At 40.7% G+C, this 25140-nt stretch overlaps 1 protein-coding gene across 3 annotated transcripts in view; it reads left to right on the top strand.

The window, feature by feature from the left end:
- CCHR7.PART0H3orf18 (chromosome chr7.part0 C3orf18 homolog) overlaps positions 1-25140 on the top strand; it is a 491892-nt gene that overhangs the window by 380090 nt on the left and 86662 nt on the right. For all 3 annotated transcript variants that reach the window (XM_044077916.1, XM_044077917.1, XM_044077918.1), the window contains one exon: positions 22400-22425. In XM_044077916.1, the coding sequence (XP_043933851.1) occupies positions 22400-22425 (26 nt within the window). The remainder of the gene's footprint in view (positions 1-22399; positions 22426-25140) is intronic.

Here is a 25140-nt window from a genome sequence, read left to right as displayed (position 1 = left end):
AAAAACAGCTCTTATACTCACTTTCCTCACTTATCTGAGGAAAGTAGTTTTTTATTCAGGCATGTCCAAGGGTCATCTCCCAGTGTTCACTCCTGTCTATCTGATGAATCTGGGCATCTTAAGGCAATGTAGCAATTGCCTCATGTACACAGACAACCCTCTCCTCCTAGCACCCAACACCACAACCTGTGAGAGATGCACTTATCTAGCCAAACGGGAGGTAAAGCTCTCTCCAACCAAGACTGAACATGACAGTCAAGAGGAGAAAGTAAACACTTGCACCACACTACTCTCGTCACATAGTCCCACTAAACCTACACCACCAAAATCTACACATAAAAACACAAAAACATTCACAGAGGCTCTCATTAATAATCTACTCAAGCAACAGAGACCTCCAAAGCTGAAATGCAAGCAACCTCCACCCCCCAACACAACCCAAATGACACATAGCCCACAGACTCAGTGTGCCAATAAACCACAGCCCATAAGGCAAACCAACGCACTCCAACACACTAGTCATAGGTGACTCTATAGTCAGGCACACTGATGTCCCACTCACCAGGCTAAACAAGGAGAAGGTTACTGTCAGCTGCCTGTCAGGTGTCAGGATCCGCCACATAACCCACACACTCAGGTCACTCCACAACAAGTACAAATATGACTCTGTCATTGTCCATGTTGGTGTGAACGATCTGAGACATACCTCCCTGGAATACATGAAAAGAGACATGGAAGAGCTCTCCGATCTTTTAGCCCAGGCAGGTATGACCCTAGCCCTGAGTAGCATCCTGCCATCACCCAGAATGATACCACAGTACAAGAACAAAATGATTGACTTCAACAATTGGCTAAGCTTCTGGTGTCATTCTAAGGGGATCCAGTGTCTGCCTGGGATGACATGGTCGACAGACCACGATGCTTTGCCAGAGATGGCCTGCACCTGTCACCCCTGGGATTCTGGTTACTGGCTAAGGCTCTTGCTGTCCCTATACTGCCTTTTTAGGCAAGGTTCAAATGACAAATTCACCACTGTAACAGAAACAGGCAAGCAAAAACTGAGGGTAATGCTACTCAATGCTAGAAGTCTAAATCTCAAAATGCACTCACTTGAGGCACTCCTTAAAATGGAGAGCATTGATATCTGTGCAGTGACAGAGACCTGGTTCAAGGCCCCTGCATTACCAGGCTATAACTCATACCACACTTTTCGGCCATCTAACTTAGACCAGAACACCAGAGGCAGAGGTGTGTCCATATTCATTAAGGATATCCACACCTCCAGGCTAGTTATGCAGCATAGTGCATCTGAGGTTATCCAAGTGCAACTAACTCTTGGCAAAACTGCAATCCAAATTGTAGCTTACTACAGATCCCCTACCATGCCCCAGGATTCCACTCCTCTTTCTTGATATACTGGAAAATATTAGGGTTCAGCCAAACAGCCTAATAATGGGCAATGCATGTGCTGGAACTAAAAAAAAAAAAGTATTTTGTGACAATATTGAGTACAGTTTCACATAGCGGGGATGGGTTGTCTTAACTGGATCTTCCTTATTTCGTAAGAGAAACTCTCCATGCACTCCAAAGTCTTTCAATCATCTTATTCTTAGTCATATTAATCACCCAGAACCAATATTGTAGTCAGATTTCCTCTGTACATAGAATCCAACTTCTCAATGACTATGAAGGTCTCCTTTCAAGCACCATATAATTATACAGCTGGTACTTGATAAGCAATCCATTGAGATCCTCTTTGTCTAATTCATGGAGATTTCTACCCAACTTAAAGGAACCGTAATAATTGTATTCGTATTTCCTAATGTAAAGGAAAATGACAGCGTTTGTCCAAAGAAGCACAATGCTGTTTATATTTATTCAAGAAAATACCACACTGCATGCTTAAAGTATCTTATATGCTGAAATCCATTATATATCTATCTGTCTATATACATTTTAAGAGGCTTTCAACTGTTGTTCATATCATTTTATTTATGTTCTTGTCACAGATAAATATTAGGATAAAAGAGGCAGCACAGAGTGCTTACAGTGAAGTTCTCTATTGTAAGTCTGAGATACTTAAGTTCAAGTTCAGGAATAACAAAAAAAGCAGCAAAAGGAAAGGAGATCTGTCAATGCTGACAGTTGCTGTTCTCCTTTAGTATCATTTTTTTGCAAGGCTCTCTGCAACCCTACCTCCCTGCTGCTTATATACACTAACCCCCATGTTGCCATACGTCAGATAAATGGAAATATTCAGAGACAGAACAGTCTTGGGCTCATTGTATGCAAGTCCCCATTTTTGCACATTTAGTCTTGCTGTTCTCGAACTTGCACTTATGAGTCTCAGATTTTAAAACTGTTACCTGACATTATAGTATTTTTGTTTAAGGAATATGCTTTTAAAAAAATCATGCTTCCGCTCCGTCTGCATCATGATCGGTGAATCATCCTCTTTCAGTTTAATTCTTTGCTTGCAGGCAAAGAAACTGTGCATTTACTACATTGTTTTAAATTATTGAGCTAGACTGAACTAATCAACAAACCTTTCTTATTCATCTCATGTTCAAAGACATATGCCTAAATCATAGTGCAGTGGTAATTCATTGGAAGAGTACATTGTAATTGGAAAAATTGCATAACCAAAAATCAGTTATTAAAATGTGGGTGTTTTATGTTCTGATGAATGTGTTCTGAGATCAGAACTATGAGCCACATACTTCTTTTTAACAACACTGGAAATAGAATATTTTATGTACCCATACCCGAGATCCTAGTACTCAGTTTCTTATTCTGGAGAGCAGAAATGATGCTGGTATTTAGGTACTCTAATTCTGCCAAATACTGACACTAAAAATGAAATTTAACGTGTGTCCCTGTGCAGCAGTCACCAAAAACAGCTTTATTATGTAACCATTTTCTGCATCTGCTGCAGACACCATCTGAATTCCACCTTCATATCAGGTATATAATTCTTTCAGTAATTTCTTTTTTATAGAAGCTATATATTGCTTAAATACTTGTTAGAATATTAATAGCGGTGATTTTTTTCTCTTTCATGTTGCAGCATGTCTCTCAACCTACAGACATTGCAAATAGGTACAAACTCTCTTGAAAACTAAGTACATTCAGGCAAAACTCTGGACAACTAATTAGCATAAAATCTGAATATCAGATCACACACAGTTCTTCCCACTTCAAGTAAGGATGTGAGATACTGCTTAGAAACACTGATTAAAAAGAGAGAATGATGAAAATGATGTCAAATAAAGACTCCTACCGGTCCCATCTGTTCAGCTCTATCCCAGCTCTATTCCAGTCTAGTGTCACTAGCTCATTCTACCTAACACAAAGAGAACATTGGTGAAGGGCAAACCACTTAGGTCCTTAATTTTGAATTATCTTCTGTTTCTCCTTTCTCCCTTTCCACTTTCCAAAAAACAATAAATAAGAATGTCTAAGCTTGTTTCCTGCCTTTCCTGTAACTAGTTTAGTCCAGATACAGATTCGCTGTGACCAGGACTGTTTGTAAGCTTCTGAGCCCCCAAAGCCTTTCTGTGTTGGAGAGAAGTCTTCTAGCTTATCAGTGGGAGTGGTAAGTACTAGGTAGCCTATCTACCACAAGAGTGATTTCTGGCCAAGAAATCATAGTTTCTTGGCCGTTTGGGCAGTTTCCCATCTCTTTCAACTTTCTGGTTTAAAAGCCTGCATTTGCACTTGTTTCCCACCTTTCCTGTAAGTAGTCTAGTCCAGATACAGATTTGCTGTATCTAGGACTGTTTGTAAACTTCTGAGCCTCCCCCCAAGCATTTCTGTCTTAGAGGGAAGCCTTCTAGCTTATCAGTTGGAGTGGTAAACACTAGGAAGCCTATCTACCACAAGAGTGGTTTCTGGTCCAGAAATTGTAGTTTATTGGCCATTTGGCAGTTTTTCCATCTCTTTCAACTTTCTGGTTTCAAAGCTCGCATTTGCACTTGTTTCCCACCTTTCCTGTAACTAGTCTAGTCCAGATACAGATTTGCTGTATCCAGGACTGTTTGTAAGCTTCTGAGCCACAAAAGCCTTTCTGTGTTGGAGAGAAGCCTTCTAGCTTATCAGTGGGAGTGGTAAGCACTAGGTAGCCTATCTACCACAAGAGTGGTTTCTAGCCAAGAAATCATAGTTTATTGGCCATTTGGGCAGTTTCCCATCTCTTTCAACTTTCTGGTTTAAAAGCCTGCATTTGCACTTGTTTCCCACCTTTCCGGTAACTAATCTAATTCAGATACAGATTTGCTGTATCCAAGACTGTTGTAAGCTTCTGAGCCCCCCAAGCTTTTCTGTGTTGGAAGGAAGCATTCTAGCTTATCAGTGTGAGTGGTAAGCACTAGGTAGCCTATCTGCCACAAGATCCAGGTACAGATTCTTAGGTTTAGCACTTGAATTTGCTTATTCGTGCTCAGCACTTCTTCAGAACTTGTTGTTAGCACTAAATAAGCTACAAATTACTACAGCACTCAACCTTCCTCTTTACCTAGAGGAAAACAGTTTTTGTACTTACTTTCCTCACTTGCTTAGAGAAAAACAGCTCTTATACTCACTTTCCTCACTTATCTGAGGAAAGTAGTTTTTTATTCAGGCATGTCCAAGGGTCATCTCCCAGTGTTCACTCCTGTCTATCTGATGAATCTGGGCATCTTAAGGCAATGTAGCAATTGCCTCATGTACACAGACAACCCTCTCCTCCTAGCACCCAACACCACAACCTGTGAGAGATGCACTTATCTAGCCAAACGGGAGGTAAAGCTCTCTCCAACCAAGACTGAACATGACAGTCAAGAGGAGAAAGTAAACACTTGCACCACACTACTCTCGTCACATAGTCCCACTAAACCTACACCACCAAAATCTACACATAAAAACACAAAAACATTCACAGAGGCTCTCATTAATAATCTACTCAAGCAACAGAGACCTCCAAAGCTGAAATGCAAGCAACCTCCACCCCCCAACACAACCCAAATGACACATAGCCCACAGACTCAGTGTGCCAATAAACCACAGCCCATAAGGCAAACCAACGTACCCAACACACTAGTCATAGGTGACTCTATAGTCAGGCACACTGATGTCCCACTCACCAGGCTAAACAAGGAGAAGGTTACTGTCAGCTGCCTGTCAGGTGTCAGGATCCGCCACATAACCCACACACTCAGGTCACTCCACAACAAGTACAAATATGACTCTGTCATTGTCCATGTTGGTGTGAACGATCTGAGACATACCTCCCTGGAATACATGAAAAGAGACATGGAAGAGCTCTCCGATCTTTTAGCCCAGGCAGGTATGACCCTAGCCCTGAGTAGCATCCTGCCATCACCCAGAATGATACCACAGTACAAGAACAAAATGATTGACTTCAACAATTGGCTAAGCTTCTGGTGTCATTCTAAGGGGATCCAGTGTCTGCCTGGGATGACATGGTCGACAGACCACGATGCTTTGCCAGAGATGGCCTGCACCTGTCACCCCTGGGATTCTGGTTACTGGCTAAGGCTCTTGCTGTCCCTATACTGCCTTTTTAGGCAAGGTTCAAATGACAAATTCACCACTGTAACAGAAACAGGCAAGCAAAAACTGAGGGTAATGCTACTCAATGCTAGAAGTCTAAATCTCAAAATGCACTCACTTGAGGCACTCCTTAAAATGGAGAGCATTGATATCTGTGCAGTGACAGAGACCTGGTTCAAGGCCCCTGCATTACCAGGCTATAACTCATACCACACTTTTCGGCCATCTAACTTAGACCAGAACACCAGAGGCAGAGGTGTGTCCATATTCATTAAGGATATCCACACCTCCAGGCTAGTTGCGCAGCATAGTGCATCTGAGGTTATCCAAGTGCAACTAACTCTTGGCAAAACTGCAGTCCAAATTGTAGCTTACTACAGATCCCCTACCATGCCCCAGGATTCCCACTCCTCTTTTCTTGATATACTGGAAAATATTAGGGTTCAGCCAAACAGCCTAATAATGGGCAATTTCAACTACCCCACCATTAACTGGGAAAACTACTCATGTACCAACTCCTTCACTCAACGCTTTATGAAATTCATAAATTCCATTGCCCTGGATCAACTTATCCACACCCCCACCATGGGCAACAATATCCTAGACCTAGTCATTACCAACATGAGTGACCAGTGTTCCAAACCTGAAATCAACTCATTGTTGGTCAGATCCAACCATAAGCTAATCACCCTAGATATCCACATCCCGCCCTCACCCACCATTAAGGAAACCATGGTAAAAAATTTCTCCAAAGCCAACTTCATGCTTCTTAAGACAGAAGTGGTGAACTTCATAACACCCATGCAGATGGACTATACAGTTACGACTGCTGAATCCTACACAAATGCACTCTATAAACACTTACAGGAATGCATGGATTGTGCTATCCCAAACAGAACCAAGACGCTATCCTCCAAAAAAAGGAAGCCAATCTGGTGGTCCCCTACCAAAAACAAACTCTACAACAGAAGGAAGAAACTGTTGCAAAAGAGAGTAAAATCCCATGAGTGGAGGAGCTCCCTGGTCAGCCTCAGTAAGAAGCTGAGATCCCTTATAAGATCCTCCAATGCTATCCACAAAAACAAAATCACCACTGATTCTAAGGGCAACCACAAAGGATTCTATAGCTATGTTAAGAATCTCAATGGCAATACCCAGATCTGCTCTGAATTACAGCACAACGGCACAAAAATTACAGAACCAACTGATATTGCCAACATCCTGGCAGATATGTTCAGTGCTAACTTTACCCCCCTCTCACCCCCTAAAGGGCCCATATCTATACAGGAAGAATGCAGAGTCCCTGTAATCACATCTATGCAGGTAAAAGCTGCACTCTCTAAAACCAGAAACACAGCATCCATGGGACTGGACAACATCCCAGGCTGCATTTTACATGAACTTCAGAACGAACTGGCTCCCCACCTAAGCACCATGTTCAATCATAGTCTCACATCAGGCTTTGTGCCCACTGAATGGTGCACAGCAACAGTTATCCCACTCCACAAAGGGGGAGCCACCACTGATCCTGGGAACTATTGCCCTATTAGTCTGACGAGCCTGGTCTGCAAGGCCATGGAATGTATCATCATGGAACACATAAACAAAGACATTGGTAACCTCCAAACACTGGACTCCACCCAGTTCAGGTTTTTGAAAGGCCTTATGAACCTGATCGACTTCGAGGGTAAGGTGGTTCACACAGCCTGTCTTGACCTTGCCAAGGCTTTCGACACCATCCCCCATTCTGGAATTATAGCTAAACTCACTAAACTAGGTATAAATTCCTACATCACAAGATGGGTTGCCAAGTGGATCACTGCAGAACCCACACTGTAAAAGTTACAGACTCCAAATCTAACTTCAAACCAGTGACAAGTGGAGTGCCACAGGGTTCAGTCCTGGGACCTCTCCTGTTTGGTATCTGCTTCTCTGAAGTACAGGCTAACATAGAAGGCCTCTGGCTAATGAAGTTCGCAAATGACTGCAAACTAGGAGCCATAGTCGAGTCCCCAAATGATGAGGACATCCTACAGAAGGGCCTAACTGAGACAGATGCCTGGTGTCAGAGGCATGGCCTTGAGCTCAATGCCAAAAAGTGCATTGTCATCCCCTTTGGTAAAAACTCTGCACCCATGAACTACCACATAAACGGCAGTCTACTTAATGCCGAATGTGTGATGAGAGACCTCGAGACCCAGGTGGACAGTAGTCTCTCCACTGATAATCACATCCCCACAGTAGTCAGGAAATCCTTCTATGTGGCATACCTCATGTCAAAAGGGTTCTCATCCAGTAAAAAAAAGGTCATTGTTCCCCTCTACTTGGCACTCATTAGAGCCATTATAGAGTACAATGCCCCTTTTGGAATGTACCTCACAAGACATCTGCAGCAGCTGGAAAGACCACAAAAGTACCTCACAAAGAGGATTACTGGCCTCAAACAGATGCCCTACAATGACCATCTCAAAAAACTCCAGCTTTACTCTGTAGCATATCGCCTACTCCAAGGAGATCTCTGCCTAACATATAAAGCTATGTTAAACCCAGAGCTGTTGGACATGCTACACCTAAAGAAATCCCAATCCCTCTGAGCTACACACTCTAGGGACCTAAACCTTGTCACCACAATAAACAGGACATGCTGGAAAGAGAGATTCCTGTCCCAGAGACTTCCTGTACTGTGGAACAAGCTACCCATCTATGTCAAGCAAAGTTTCTCATTAGCACTCTTCAAGAAAAATCTTGATGAGTGGATGGGAAATAGGAAATACACCCCGGGGATCACTTCTGTAGCTCTGCTCGACTGGGGCATAGGAAATGAACTTTCTTGGGTGGAGTAAGCCAGGGAACATTGTTGGCTAGGCTTACTTAGGCCCTTGGGCCGATAGCCTAGTACCTACCTATGAACCTATGAACCTAAGAGTGTAAAATCTGTAGACTTTAATGAACTGTATTTCAGACTTCCGTCACACAATGTCATTTGTTTTTGCTGCTGCAAAAGGGAGATGAAAGATGTGAATCCTCTTTCTTTAAATCATTGGTGCCAATAGTATGTTGGCCACGTAAAGTAGATTTTTGTGTACTAGACAGCTTCAGAAATCACAAGTATGAGGGGATTCAGAAAATTATGTGAAGGGGTAGATCAAGACTTAAACATGGGAAATATCTCCAAAGATAGGTACATCATGTGCAGGGGTAAATCAAGCCTGCAAATGGGGCCATTCCTCCAGCATAGGGCCTTGCAGTACTTCTGTAACATGCAGTGATAGCAACCACGATACCTTGAAAGTTAACGATCAAGATAACCTATGTAGCTATACCAATGAACTGTTTGTCTGGACTGAAAGTCTTCCTCATTGGATAATTCATAAGTTTCCAGACTTGTATGCATCTGTGGTGAAATTGCTTTATTTAAATTATAGTGATGCATCCTTTTATCTTGTTACAATACTACTGTTCTAAAACAGTACCTTCAAGATAATGAATACAGTAGTAGCAAATAACAAAAAAAACAGCTACTTCTAAAATATTGAAACATAATAACCAATCTTTAAGAGGCAAGCAGGTTGCACTCATGAGTTATCACTAACCATTCTCCCCTTTTATGAAAGCCTACCAAGCTCTAGCAAACAAAATACCCTGAAAGCTAAGCACTATTTTTCTGCTGAAAAAAAGACATCTCACAACAAGTTCATATTCCTCCACCACAAATTTCCTGAATCTGAATGAGTTGGCACCGATAGCTCAACCATTTGTCCTCGATATTGCAATTCCAGTAATAGCCAAATAAGTAACTCATCTATTCATCTTGTCACTAACATCAGAATTCTACTGATAGGAAAGGACACCACATTTGCACCCATTTGTAAAAGTATAGATTCTAGTACAGCAGCTGATTTCAGACCAGTGACCTTTTCCCCAGTATTAAGATGAAAAACAAATCATAAGCAATCAGTTGTTGGTTTATATCGATAAATTTATGATGAAAAAAATCATATGTAATCAGTTGTTGGGATATATTGATAAATTCATGATGAAAAAACAAATCAAATGTAATCCATTGGAATATATCGATAAATGCACACTGGAAAAACAAATCATATGTAATCTGTTGGGATATAGTGATAAAGGTATGATAAAAAACAAATCATATGTAATCAGTTGTTGGGATATATCGATAAATTCACTATGGAAAAATACATAACTAATCAGTAGTTGGGATATATCGATAAATTCATGATGAAAAAACAAATCATATGTAATCAGTTGTTGGGATATATTGATAACTTCATGCTAGCACATTGGAACTAGCATGGTTTCATAATAAGCTACACTATTTGTATGTTACTCAGTCTGCAACTGACCATATGCACCAGTGAGCAGCCAGCAAGAATGTTTGTGCACTAGTGAGCAGCCAGCAAGAACGTTTGTGCACTAGTGAGCAGCCAACAAGAACGTTTATGGCTTATACAAAAATATTCAACAGTGTTAACTGTAACATCCTAATCTGCAATCTCTAAAACATAGTTTTATCCAAATCAATACATGGAAATAGTTACAAAATTACATCAATAACATATTTTACAAATAAAAATCAGCAAAATATGTTGCATACAAAATTATATAAGCAAATAAGTCTCCTTTTAGTTTCATCAAAACTAACAACCAGTCTGCTGATATTAAAAGCAACCCCATTCACAAATGACATAATCCTCCTAACTACTAGCATCTTCCTAAACTCTATACCAAGAACAAGCTAAGAAACACAATCTATGATACACATACCTGGTATGTCCGTAACAATCTGTTTTATATAATTCATAGGAGTTTCAAGGCAATTTAGTCTTGTGACCATTGATCTCTTGCCAATGCCCAAACTTAAGCTATACCCCCTTCCTTGATAAGGGCTAGGCCACCTAGACCTGTGGTAAATTTGAGGGTCTCTACCCAGTCATCCAGTTCCAGTCTGAAGGATGACAATGCATTGCCGTGCTTGACCTGCAGAGGTAGCTTTTTCCAGAGATGTGGTAGGTGTAGTGCAATGAGTCTATCTCTCCACCACATTCTATTTATCTCCTGGTAGGGCCATGCTTCTAGTGTCTGCTAAGCTATTAGACTTGCAAAAGCATACAAGGTCAAGGATATCAGGGTTCCTAATAGTATGTTAGGCAAAGCACAGACTGCTACATAAGAGTCTATAAGATACTCAGTAAAGGGATAGAGCTTCTAGTCTCTTTTTGTAGCTCAGGGTCTTGCAGGCTGAAATCTTCTTAGAAACATTTGAGACTTTTCTAGTGGTCTGATATGTTGAGTGCCGTACATCCCGAAGGGGGCATTGTACTCCTTAACGGATCTAATCAGCAGTCAATGTAAGGGAATATTGACACTTTTGATATGGATAATATACATTTGGGTATTAGCTGCACCATGTAGAAGGATATTCTGAATACAGTTGCCAGATGATGATCAAAGGAGAGCAAACTGTCAACCTAGGTACCCAGGTCCTAGCCGACATTTTAATTTAGGAGGATGTAGACGGTAGGAGTTGTTTGCAAAATTAAATTTTAGTACAAAGTTCATAATTCAGATTGCTTTTTGAATATCTGGATTGCATGGAATGTTTTTCAGGCATGCTGACATGTCTTTGTGTAATTTTTGTATTTGAATCTGATGACATTCTTTTCTCAGTATAGATTTATAAGACAATGGCTGATATGTATAGACAGCATATTGTGCTGTGTAAAATAGGACAAAGAGTAACAACACGCAGGGAAACGATTCAGTGGCACAAGTAGCATAGTCATGTTAGGGGTAAAATAACACTGTATACAGTGTATGCAAAAGATTGCATAATGATATGTTAATGAGGTTCCAGATGCAAATGAAGAAAAGCAATATGTAAATGATGAAAACACAGATAGCAAAGCAATTCAGAAACATATAAAGCAGGCTCAATGTGTGATGGCAGTCACCTAATGTGAACACTAAGATCCCCCAGTAGGCAAAAGGCTAGAATGTTCATGATAGCAGCAGAAGTAGCAGCATGTGTTAGTGGTTACTCAAAGAACCCATTGTCATGACAATATGCATTACAATCCAATATGTCAGTGCATGTGCTACCATCTGCATCTAAATTATCAGCAGATTTGGACCACTTCTGTGTAGATAGCACTACCATATGGAAGCTTGTCAAATTGTGTCACAAATGCACAGTCAAGGAAGAAGCAGGATTGTCCATCCCTGTGGACATCAACATATGTGTAGTTTTAACCATTCTACCTACAGGAACCTTTCAGTGACCCTCAGTGGATACACTAGCAATTTCTTGGGTATGAGCCTCTTGTATCCTGCACAAGTTCTTTTATATTATGTTGCAGTACATGGAGAAGCATCAGTGGTTCCAAGTTCAGAAGAGGAGAGTACCACCACTATGTAGTTGTTTTACAACATTACCCAGTTCCTTGAGATTCGCAGACCATTGACTGCACGCACATTGCCATCAGAGCTCCACCTGGTATACAGGATTGTTGAGTATATCAACAGGAGGGCTTTCACTTCCACAACTACAATGTGATATGCCCAGGGTATGATCCACAATTCATCAGTGCACCAGCCACAGTTGTCATGGTTCTCATATTTGGCACATGCCCAACCCACACCAATGTTTTGTGTTGAAGTGACTTTCTACAGAGTCATAGGTGCATATGTAGGTGGGTACAGAGCCAGCTATATACTGTTACCATGCAAGCAGATCACTTGTAATGCTAAGAGAGTTGTGTGTCACAGTGAATGCTGATATGCATTAAACCCACGGATGATGACTTCTCCATCCACAACTTTCTGTCCATGGCAGAGATGAAATACAATACTATGCATGCAGAAACATGGAACATGGTGGAATAGGTGTTTCATCAATTGAAGGGATGATTCCACTCCTCCCAACTCATTCCACCAGCTACTCTCCTTTTCCTGCATAAGAAATGGAAGGCTTTTGCACAAAAAAGTGTCTCCTCCTCTCACCCAGTTACGCCTTACGGTGCTTTCTGCTTGCTATTAACCCTTTGCTAGCTCTTCCTTTCCTCCCCATTTATATGATGAACTAGATTTGCATTTTGATATTCTGGCCTTCCCTGAACCATCTGCCACTCTGCATGGAAAAATCCTACATCTTACCATAACACAAAAGAGGCACATCAATAAGCTTCAATAAGTACAGACCTACTGCAATTCTCTCCCCCTGTCAAAAAATGTAGAAAAGTATATCCATGCACAACTTACACATCATCTAAACTTAAACAACCTCCTTTCCAAAACACAGGAGTGTTTTATACCCCATCACAGTACAATCACCACTCCCATAAAATTCACCAATAGTATAAATCAGCATAAGAATAGTGATAAACAGGTGTCTGCTGTGTATTTAGATTTATCTAAAACATTTAAGACTGTATCATACCAACATTTACTTAGTGAACTTTCTTCTGTTGGTCTCTCCCAGTTCTCTCTTTCATGGTTCCTTAATTACCTATCTGGAAAGCAAAAGGTGTTAAATGGTAACATAAGTACTCACCCTTTCCACCAGTTACTATAGGAGTCCCAGATGGTTCCATACTAGTGACCCCTCCTCTTCAACATCTCCATACTGTCACACACCATGTTAACATTGTACAATATGGAGGCGATTCAACTTTAATTTGTGTAGCTCCCAACAGTATCCAAACTTTAGGAAATAACTCAAATCTCTCTCTTCTGTCAAAACCTGTCTGAAAATTTCAAACATGCTTCTTAACCCCTCAAAAACAACCTAATAATCTTCACACCTAATTGCTTTGTAACCAAAATAACTTTTCACGGTTACATCATCATGTCTCATCTTTCATCTTCTTGTCTCCTCAGCTGGGATATTATAGCCATGTTTCACTTTTCTCTAATATAACAGTCTTCTCTCATCTAGCACTTGTTTTCCTTAGTCTGGGCCTGATCTCATTATCTCATTATGTTTTTTTCCCCATCTTATCTCTACTGTCTTACATAAAACTCATCTCCCTACTACCATATCACTACACTAGGTGTGCATATCTTTTATGAATATGGAGACACCACCGCCTTTAGAGCTTCGCTCCACGTTTCGGGGCCAAAAGGTGTGGAATGAGTTATAGCCTGGTAGTGCAGGGGTGATTTCTGCCGCCTTAAATCATGTCTCCGTTACAGCACAAATGATGTTCTCCATTTTGAGGAGTGCTTCGAGCGAGTGCACCTTGAGATTTAGACTTCTAGCATTGAGCAGCATGACCCTCAGAGTGCATTTATTTATAGCTATTATGGTAGTAATTTGGTCTTTGGAACACTGCCTAAAAAAAGGCACTATAGGGGTGGCAAGAGCTTTAGCCAGTACCCGGAATCCCAGGAGTGACAGATGCAGGCCATCTCTGGCAAAGCATCAAAGTCTGTCAGTCATGTCATCCCAAGCAGACAGATGCTGGATCCCCTTAGAATGACACCAGAAACTTAGTCAGTTGTTGAAGTCAACAAAGATACATTTAATAGCATAGGTACTAACTGCAGAGAGAGTAATATATGTAGACAGTTTAGGTAGATACCAGGCAGATATGTTAACTGAGAGAAGAAGAAAAAATCATTAGATAATTTACTGACAAGTACATACCCATGCATGTTGGAAATTAATTTTTAGTTGCTTTTTGAAATTGCCACTTTTGGTAGTGGAGCAAAGGGACAATGGAAGTTCGTTCCATGAGTATGCAATTGAATGACTGTAAAGTATTTTTCCAATATTTTTGTTTGGCTTGGTCACCTGCAGAAGATTTTGTTGTGTGCTTCTGAGGTCACGATTGGGTGTGCAGCGTGTTTCAAATACAAAGCATATGAGTAGTATTTAAATATTATGAAGTCTGACACCAGATTTGAAAAAAAAAAAGGTTAATGCCACAATAATATACAGAAAGCACACAACAGTAAACTAGCTATTTGAGCATATCTGTCAGAGGTCATTCCAAGTTTAGGTATTGCAGTACTAGTAAGGAAACTCCTAGAACATGATGTGTACTGGGTTTGGCCAAAACCATAAGACAGCCACTCTGTGATTCAGAAACAGCTTATTAAAGAAGCTCCTACACTTAAGTTCTATGTTAAAATCAATAGAGCATTAGTTTACTGTAAGTCAGCAAGAACTAGGTATAGTGTTGTACAGCATGGTATCATTGCAAGTCAGCAGTGTATGGGACACAAAAAATAATAAAAGCACATAAGGTACACACGGAGAAAGAAACTGGATATTGTTTATAGCTGTAAAAAGTTGCATGGCTGTATTTATGGCAGATTGGTAATATTGGAATCAGATCACAAGCCAATTAATGTATTTCTAGGTAATGACTTTACAAAGTGCTATCTAGAGTACAAGGAATGCCACTGAACTTGAAAATACATTACATGTAGACTCGGTATAAGCCAGGAAAACAAATGCATATAACTAATCCACTGACAGCTTACCTCAAGGAGCAGAAAAATTTATTAGACAAGAATCTAAACAATCTTTGAGTTATTCTGCGGCTACATATTTCAGATGAAACTTAGGCAGGCAAAGAAGTGTGACATCTTAGTCAAAGAAATGCAACTGCTGACAGATGTCATACTGAATTGCTGGCTACAGCAAATGGAAACAGATCATAAAGACATTAAACATATCTTCACATAGATGAGCTTCAGTGTGCAAAGCTCAGTACTTAAATCAGAAAAGTGGTAATTTCAAGTCAATTGAAAGAATCAATGCTAGAATAAATATCTAACTAATATTTATAGAGTGCCAAATACAAATAGAGAGAGAGAGAGGAAGAGATATCATTATTGAATAAAAATGTCTGTTCAAATTTAGCAGCAAATATAGATATTTAATATCAGTAATGCCTACCATACCTAGAATGGAAGAAAATCACTGTTTTTGCATAATATATTGGGTCATGCATGGAACAAAGTAAATGTAGCTTAGTTTCTGTAATGAGAGAGTCATGACGTACTGTGTGCTTAGTTTCTGTAATGAGACAGTCATTACCTGCTGTGTACACATTATTCCAAATTTCCAGAAGTCATATAACTGGCAGATACTTTAAATGCCAGCTTGATAAGTGCTATCAAAAGTATTTTTGCCAGCTTACAACTAACTTAAGATCCTGACTTCCCCTGTGAATTCATCCTTTCCCTTGGCCACCACTCTCAGGGGCTCCTGTTCTATCCTTTCACCAGATGGGTCCCATCCCTGTAGAGTCAAATGACCTCACAGCCATACATAGGCTCATAGGTTTTTAGGTGTGTATTAGGCTAATGGCAGTGGAGCCTTTACAAGCCTAGCCCATAGGATTACCCTGGCATAGTGCCACCCAACGTTAGGTCTCAGTGCATCTGTCGAGTAGAGCCACTGGAGTGATCCCCAGGGTGAATTTTCTATTTCCCATCCACTCAGCAAGATTTCTCTTGAAGAGGGACAGTGAAGTGCTCTGCTTGACATGTATGGGAAGTCTATTCCAGAGTATGGGCAGTCTCTGGGTTATGAACCTGTCCCTACAGCATATTCTGTTGATTGTGATAATGAGGCTGAGGTCTCTGGAGCGTGTGGTGTGGAGGGATTGGGATTTCTTTAGATGTAGCATTTCTAACAGAGCTGGGTCAGACATGGCTTTGTAAGTCAAGCAGAGATTGCCTCTAAGTAGGTGATATGAGACAGAGAATAGTTGGAGTTTTTTGAGTCTGTCCATATAGGACAAGTGTTTAAGGCCTAGGATCCTCTTTGTGAGGTACGTTTGTGGCCTCTCCAGTTGTTGCAGATGTCTAGTGAGGTACATGCGAAATGGGGCATTGTACTCAATGATTGGTCTAATGAGGGAAGAGTAGAGGGAGACAATGACCTCTTTCTTCTTGGATGCAAAACCCTTAGTAATGTGATGTGCCACATAGAAGGACTTTCTGACCACAGTGACAGTGTGGTGGTCAAAAGAGAGGTTGCTCAAAACCTGTGTTCCCAGATCTCTTATAATGCCTTCTGTGTTCAGTAGATTACCATCGTTGTGGTAGTTCATGGGAAATGTTTTTTTTCCCAAAGGGGATGATGGCACATTTTTTGGCATTGAGCTTAAGGCCATGGTTGTAGGATGTCAACATCACTTGGGGAGTTAATAATGGCCCCAAATTGCAATTGTCTGCGAACCTTGTCAGCCAGAATCCCTTTGTGTTGGACTGGACTTCTGAGAAGTAGATGCAAAACAGAAGAGGACCCAGGACCAATCCCTGGGGGACTCCACTCGTGACTGGTCGGCAGTCTGACTTGGAGTCAGCTACTTTCACACTGTGGGTTCTATCTGTGAGCCAGTTTGCAACCCATCTAGTGATATAGGGGTTGATGCCTAGCTTAATGAGTTTTTCTATGATTTCTGAGTGGGGAATGGTATCAAAGGCCTTGGCCAGATCAAGGTAGGCTGTATGAACCCCCTTGCCTTCATCCACACCTCTGGTGACTGACTCAAAGAAGTCAACCAAGTTGAGCAGGCATGATCTACCCTTCACAAAACCGAACTGTGTGGGATCCAGAGTTTGCAGATTCCCTATATCCTTGTTTATTAGGTCCATGATGATGCATTCCATAACTTTGCATATCAGACTTGTCAGGCTAATGGGGTGATAGTTCCCAGGGTCTGTAGTCACTCCTCCTTTGTGGAGAGGGATGACTGTAGCAGTGCGCCATTCGGTAGGGAGAAAGCCTGAGGTGAGACTGTGATTGAACAGGGCACACAGGTGAGGTGCCAGTTCACTTTGTAGCTCATGTAGAACACAGCCAGGGATATTGGCAGGTCCTATAGAACTGTATTCTTGGCCTTGGACAGTGCTGCTTTAACCTGTGCAGCAGTAATACTGGGTGCCTGGTAATCTACTGGCATTGTGATTGGTCCTTTGGGGGGAGGGGTAAAGTTGGCACTGAATCTGTTGGCCAGTATATTGGCAATATCTGTTGGCTTGGTATAGGAGGTACCATTGTGCAGTAGCTCAGAGCAAATCTGCATATTGCCGTGCAGGTTCTTTACATAACTATTGAAGGCCTTGTGGTTGTCTTTACTATCTACTGCAATTTTGTTTTCATAGCTATCTTTAGAGGATTTGTGTACATGTTCATACATTGCATTGGTGTATGATTCGGCGGTCATGCAACTATTCTCCATTTGCATGGGTGCCGTGAAGTTAGCCACCTCTGTTATTAGGAGCCCAAAGTTAGCTTTGGAAAAGTTTTTCATGGTGGTTACCTTTGGGGGGGGGGGGGATTTCCAAAGTGATTAGTTTGTGGTCGGATCTAACCAAGGAGGAGTTGACTACTGGTGTAGAGCAATGGTCACCCATGTTAGTAATGACCAGGTCAAGGATGTTGCTACCTCTAGTGGGGGTAAGACTGAGCTGATCCAGGGCATTGGAATTAATGAATTCCAGGAAATGTTGGCCAAGTGTATTGGTACATGATTAGTTTTACCAGTTAATGGAGGGGTAGTTGAAGTCGCCCAGCATGAGTGTGTTAGGTTGGACCTTAATATTCTCCATGGTGCTTAGGAACGTGGAGTGAGTGTCTTGGGACATTGTTGGGGACCTATAACAGGCTATGACCTGAATTGCTGTCTTAACCAATTTTAGTTGCACCTGAAGCATCTCAGATGCGTTATGTTGGGCTACCAGTCTGGAGGTGTGCGCATCCTTTATGAATATGGAAGCACCACTGCCTTTGGAGCTTTGGTCCAAGTTCTGGGGCCGAAAGGTGTGGAATGAGTTATAGCCTGGTAGCGCAGGAGTGCTTTCTGCTGCCTTGAACCAGGTCTCTGTTACAGCACAAATGTCGATGTTCTCCATTTTAAGGAGTGCTTTGAGTGAGTGTATTTTGAGATTTAGACTTCTAGCATTGAGCAGCATGACCCCCAGACTGTATTTGTTTGTAGCTGTTACAGTGGTAATTTGGTCTTTGGAACACCACCTAAAAAAGGCACTATAGGGGTGGCAAGAGCCTTAGCCAGTATCCGGAAGCCCAGGGGTGACAGATGCAGGCCATCTCTGGCAAAGCATCGAGGGTTGTCAGTCATGTCATCCCAGGCAGACAGATACTGGATCCCCTTAGATTGACACCAGAAACCTAGCCAATTGTTGAAATCAATCATTTTCTGCTTGTACTGTAATATCATTCTGGGTGATGGTAGGATGCTATTCATGGCTAGTGTCGTACCCACCTGGGATGCATAATCCGAGAGCTCCTCCATGTCTCTTTTCATGTAGTCCATGGAGGTACATCTCAGGTCATTCACACCCACATGTACAATGACAGAGTCATATTTATACCTGCTGTTGAGGGACTTGAGTGCATGCATTATATGGTGGATCCTGGCACCTGACAGGCAGCTGACTGTTACTTTCTCCTTATTCAACCTAGTGAGTGGGACATCAGTGTGCCTCACTATCGAGTCACCTATGACTATTGTTCTGGGCATGCTGTTTTGCCTTAGGGAATTTGGTTGAGGGGAACACTGTTTAGGAGAGTTATGTGTCTCATGATTAGTGTTGTGCTGTGATGGTCGAGTGCATTTCTGCCTTGGAGGTCTCTGCTGTTTGGGTATATTTTTATTGAGAGCCTCCGTGAAGGTGGGTGTGTGGTTTGTATTTTTATGTGAAGGCAGTGCTGGTGTGTGTTCTGGAGGGCTATGTGTTCCATGTGGTGTGGTGGAAGTGTTGACCTTCTCCACTTTACCCGCTATTCCAGTCTTGGCTGGAGAGACCATGGCTTCCAGTTTGAATATATAAGTGCATCTCTCGCAAGTCTGAGTGTTGAGAGGTAAGAGGAGAGGGTTGTTGGTGTACATGAGGCAGTTGCTACATTGCCTCAGAATACCCAAGTTCACCAGGTTAATAGGAGAAAGCACAAGGAACTGACCTTTAGACATGCCTGGAGGGGTGGGCATTAATAATAAGTATTGGAGCTGTTTTCTTGTAGAACGTTTAGTGCTGATAGCACTTTTGTGTGCTACAATAATTGCTCCAAGAAGTTTGGTATGGTAAAGTGCTAGAGTAATAACTTAGTAAATGTGCCAGAGAGGAGAGAACTAGCAGATCTAAGGGAAAAATTGAAGAGCAGACTTTGGCACTTCTCAGAAGATTACAAACAGTCCATGATACAGCAAATCTGCATCTGGACTAGACTAGTTACAAGAAAGGCGGTAAACAAGCACAATGTGGGCTTTTAAACCAGAAAGTTGAAAGAGATGGAAAAACTGCCCAAATGGCCAATGAACTGCAAATTCTGGGCCAGAAATCACTCCTCTTGTGGTAGATAGGCTACCTAGTGCTTACCACTCCCACTGATAAGCTAGAAAGCTTCCCTCCAACACAGAAAGGCTTGGGGGGGGGGCTCAGAAGCTTACATACAGTCCTGGATACAGCAAATCTGTATCTGGACTAGACTAGTTACAGGAAAGGCGGAAAAAGTGCAAAAGCGGGCTTTTAGACCAGAAAGTTGAAGGAGATGGAAAAAACTGCCCAAACGGCCAATAAACTACAACTTCTGGGCCAGAAACCCCTCCTCTTGTGGTAGATAGGCTACCTAGTGCTTACCACTCCCACTGTCAAGCTAGAAGCCTTCCCTCCAACACAGAGAGGCTTGGGGGGGCTCAGAAGATTACAAACAGTCTTGGATACAGCAAATCTATATCTGGACTAGATTAGTTATAGGAAAGGTGGGAAACAAATGCAAATGCAGACTTTTAAATCAGAAAGTTGAAGGAGATGGAAAAAAGTGCTCAAACAGCCAATAAACTACAATTTTTAGGCCAGAAACCACTCCTCGTGTGGTAGTTAGGCTACCTAGTGCTTACCACTCCTATTGATAAGCTAGAAGGCGTCCCTCAACACAAAAAGGCTTGGAGGGCTCAGAAGCTTACATACAGTCCTGGATACAGCAAATCTGTATTTGGACTAGACTAGTTACAGGAAAGGGGGGAAAAGTGCAAATGCAGGCTTTTAGGCCAGAAAGTTACAGGAGATGGAAAAAAACTGCCCAAATGGCCAATAAACTACAATTTCTGGACCAGAAACCACTCCTCTTGTGGTAGATAGGCTACCTAGCACTTATCACTCCCATTGACAAGCTTTTTCACCATCTGGGGGGAAGAGCAGAGAAGCCATGGTCATTATACTGAAGACGTGATAGGCTTTTTCTAAACCCTAGTGCAACAGTGTTCTGACATTGCTTGAGTACTCTGGGTGGACAATAAGATATGGCCTGTAGGGACATGCTTTACCATACAGTATAGATTTTTAAAGTTATAGTTCACAGTTAAGTCAGTGTTAAAGCTCTTGCTCCTAAATTTCTACTTCCTACATATTCTGATTCCTGTTTCTTTGAAGTAATTCTACTGCTTTACCCAGTGGGACCCCCTCAGATTATTAGGTAAGGAACCAAGTGTTATTCTCAAGACTCATCTGGAGACCTCAAGTAGGTGATTTGGCATAGGTGTATGGAATATACTTTCCCTGATAATGAAATGCAATGCTTAGAATTTGTTCTGAAAGTCCCAAAGCATCATCTCTTTGTTGTTGTCTTTCGGCTTTTCCTGGTTAGGGGTCACCACAGCGGAACTCTGGTCCGCTAATGATTGGCAGTAGATTTTCAAGAACGCCGAGGCGCCAGCTCGAAGTTCAACCTTCAACGAAGGCATGCCCATTTGCGCATGTCTTTCGAATGCCCACCCAACCACGGGGAAGACATGCAGACTCCACACAGAAGGCACTCCCCACAGTCCAGCCGAGAATCGAATGGGAGAACCTCTTGCTGTGAGGCAACAATGCTACCGCTGCACCACCGCGGAAGTCCAAGTATCATCTCTTTAGTAAAGTTTATTCAAATCCCATGAGAGACACTGTTTTAAATTATTGTAATCAATTTTAATTATCTTAATTATGAGAGTATAGCACAAGTTATTATTTTAATTAGGCAAATGCTATTACTTTTTATTGATTGTTTTTATAAATAGTGCTCAGATTTAGTTATATAGCTTAATAATTGCATATTAAAGGTAAAAGTTAATACCAGTTATGCATATCAGCAGTCTCAAATGTTCTCATTCACAGTAAAGATAGGTCTGTAAGGCAGACTAATGATATCAGATGATGCATGTGCCGGTGCAATATAAAGCAATAGACTTAAAATGCCGTTATCATTAAAAAATAACGGAGCTTATGTCTTTGCTCTTCAGCAAATCAGTGAACCAAAAAAAAAATAGCACTCACTGTAAGACATGGTTAAGTAGCCTGACATGACTTGTTAACAATACTGGACTCTAAACTTTATTTAGATGGTACTGCTTTTATTTCACATCTTTCCACTCTTTTATATATTTCCCTTCACCTTCAGCATGAGCATGATATCTATAGTCATATATAACTGCACAGTATCTTTAATCACTGCATAATTAAATGAGCATGTTTCATTGTGTTAAGAAGCAGTAAGCAGTCATACTCCCAGTACAGATGACTTCAGAGCTGTCTCTTCATGTCTAACAATCAATGTTGCAGAACAGAATAACCAGGCATTTGTGTGTATCACTTTCATATACATTGCTAGCTTTCAGTATTTCTGTTATAGTCTGTTAGAAATGTTTCGTTTCCATTACAGCATGAACTATGCAGATTTTCTCAGATGCTGTCATATTGTATATAACAAATTGCTAAGCTTCTTGCTTTATTCCACATAATGCAACTCATACTTTTTTCTCTGTCTTTTTCTCTTTTTTTTTGCTACCCCTCAACTGGGTCTTCTAAGGTGCTTTACATTAGGAAGCGCAAGAGGTAAGTGAAATGTGCTTATTTATTTGCTGCCAAAGGAAAGAACAATAATGGAGTATAACAATACCCTGCAGGCAGTACAGGATCAAAAGTATATAACAAGCCCTGCACCAGTAGGGAGGTCAATTAGTGACAATTACTTATCACTTAAATCTAGTCAAAAATGGTGTCTGACATTTTTTTCAATATCGATGGTCTATAAGTGAGCAACAAGAATAGGGAAATAAATGTCAAGAGATTTTAACAGCCAGAGCAGTCTTCCCTACTTTAGCTGCAATGAGCATCTTTAATTACACAAACCACATCTGAACACTCAAGTAGGATTTCAGTGAGCCATGAATGGATAAGTCAAGTTGGATAAATGAACAACTCAAGATAAGTTTCATAACTTATGCTAACATTTTTTGACCTCAGAGTTATTTATATTAAGTTAGGGTATAGAAGCGGTAAGCGACTTGTATGAGATTGAGCCCATATAACAATCTTTTCTTCAGGCATCCACTCATTTAAGTGAGTTTATCTGAGCATGAGTTACTGAAAAGCAACTTGATTGGCTGAACCATATCCACTCATGTTGCTTAAGTGCTGCAGTGTCAAGCACTGATGCATCAAACCATTGCAGGTCCCATGCAAGTGCTGACCAAGTGAATGACACTTCACTGAGCCCAGCTGTTCAAAAATATAGTTTTCAAAGGAAAATAGTCCAAAACAAAATGTGCAAAGTCTACCACATACCTCAAACCCACTTGACTATAAATAACTTAGTGTAGGATCATTGCATCTTGAAAAATATTTTATTTTTTGACAGCACCAAGAATAGACATGTTTCTGGGTAATACAGTTTTCCATCAGTAGGTAGACACTTCTAACTGTTTAGTTCAACGTTCATCAATCTGGTAAATTTTCTTTTAAGTTCTTTTCCAAAACAGCTGACAAACATGATGTGAGTTTTTTTTCTTCAAGACAGTTATAAGTAGTAGTCTTTTTGTATCGTGCCCCAACTTAGAAGAAGGCTATCTGTACATAAAGTAAGTCATATCAAAATGTGGATCTGTGTCAAACAAGGGAAGGGCAAATTACAATCCCATCATTAATGAAAAGCAAGCAATTACCCCTGAGTCAAAATTAATTCATGGTGACTCGATGGGAAGACACCATATAATTTTTGTGGCATAATATGAAAGCAGATTGCCAGGACTTCCTTCTGTGCAGATTCCGCTGCTGCCCAGTTGTTCCCCAGCCAGGTTTTAAAGCCATGCCTGTTAGTTGGTAATCCTGCTCCTTAACCTCTGTTCTATCCAGTCAGGATCAGTAATGAAACTAACATCAAAAACAACTAAACACAATGACAAATAAAAGAATATCAGTGAAAAATAATAAGAAATAAGTTATGTTCTTTGCCTCCCTTCATTTTCATTTGGAAAATGAAGGAAGCCAGAAACCTTTATTTAAATAAACTTACTTCATGGCCTCACAGCCTGTGTACGAAGGGCAGGCACTATTCATATGCGTTTTCACCTTACCTGACTGCAAAACTATGCCTGCAGAAAAGATTAAAATTGAATAGCAGCTATAGTAACTGCAGTGTTCAAACATCACTCATACCCAAACCATGCAAACTAAAACTATATAGCTACAGATGACAAAGACTAAATTTGCATTCTGTTTAATAAACACACTGACAGCAGTAGCAGTTTGTGTAAATATATTTCAGTATGTATACTCCAATATAATGGAATTCACTAATTAGTAGTTGTAGTGACACCACTATAGATATTGTGGTCTTCATGTGGTCACATTTGTTTGCCACAGTACTGAGCAACAGCAAGGTTTGTTCTAATTTAGCTCCCGTATAGAAAATCATTAAACTTAATCTCTCTGGTATGAAAGAATGAAGCACTGAACTGAGAGCACCTTGTGTGATAACACCTGAAATATAGCCTGAGGTGGAAAACATGCAAATTGTAGACCTCATTTGATCGTGAAACAGTGTTATGTGACTCTGGAGAAGTTTTTGATCTTGTTTTTTTATCAGTGTCATGTTCTTTCAAACTTCACATATGTTAAGTGCAGGTGAATAAATGAATGTTTTGATAGTAACATAGGAAGAAAACTTAATGATTCGGAACTATTAAAATAATTGTTTTAAAACTGTATTGAGATGGTCATAGATTTTTTTGTGGTTTATAACTTTCTGTTTTACTTAGTTGTAGTTCTCAACCCCAAATGGTTTAAATACCTCCACTCCTGATGTTTGATAAATTGCAAAAAAAAAAAAAAACTGTTGAATAGTAAATCAAAGTGGCTTACTGTATAAAATTAGTAAAATAAGGCAAAAACTGCTTCTCAGCAGCTACAGTTCTAAATAGTTTCTTAACTTAAGCAATTATTAAATTCACACTGCTGTTTCAATTTAGTTTTTATATCTTAATTAATTAGCCGAGCTATCTGCACCCACGTTTATAGAAACATTTTCATAATTTTTTTATCTCCGTCCTCCTGTGATCATCAAGCCTGTATCCCCTGTAAGACTATTCATTCATCCCAGTCCTTTGTATTTTAGGACCCTGAGAGGGAAGTGAGAGTTGGGGATCCTGGCCATCATCGAGTGGAGCTTAGAAATTTTCTTTAATTATCATAACACTGCAAATATACTGGAATGCAGAGTGCAATGGCTACTGTGAATATGTTCTTCCAAGATCCACAGTTTTCAGCAAA

This window comes from Protopterus annectens, chromosome 7.part0 (genome assembly GCF_019279795.1).
Source record: "Protopterus annectens isolate FY-2018-M chromosome 7.part0, PAN1.0, whole genome shotgun sequence".
Classification (NCBI taxonomy): domain Eukaryota; kingdom Metazoa; phylum Chordata; order Ceratodontiformes; family Protopteridae; genus Protopterus; species Protopterus annectens.
The sequence above is the reverse complement of the archived record's forward strand: the minus strand, read 5'-3'. Positions and strand labels throughout refer to the sequence as shown.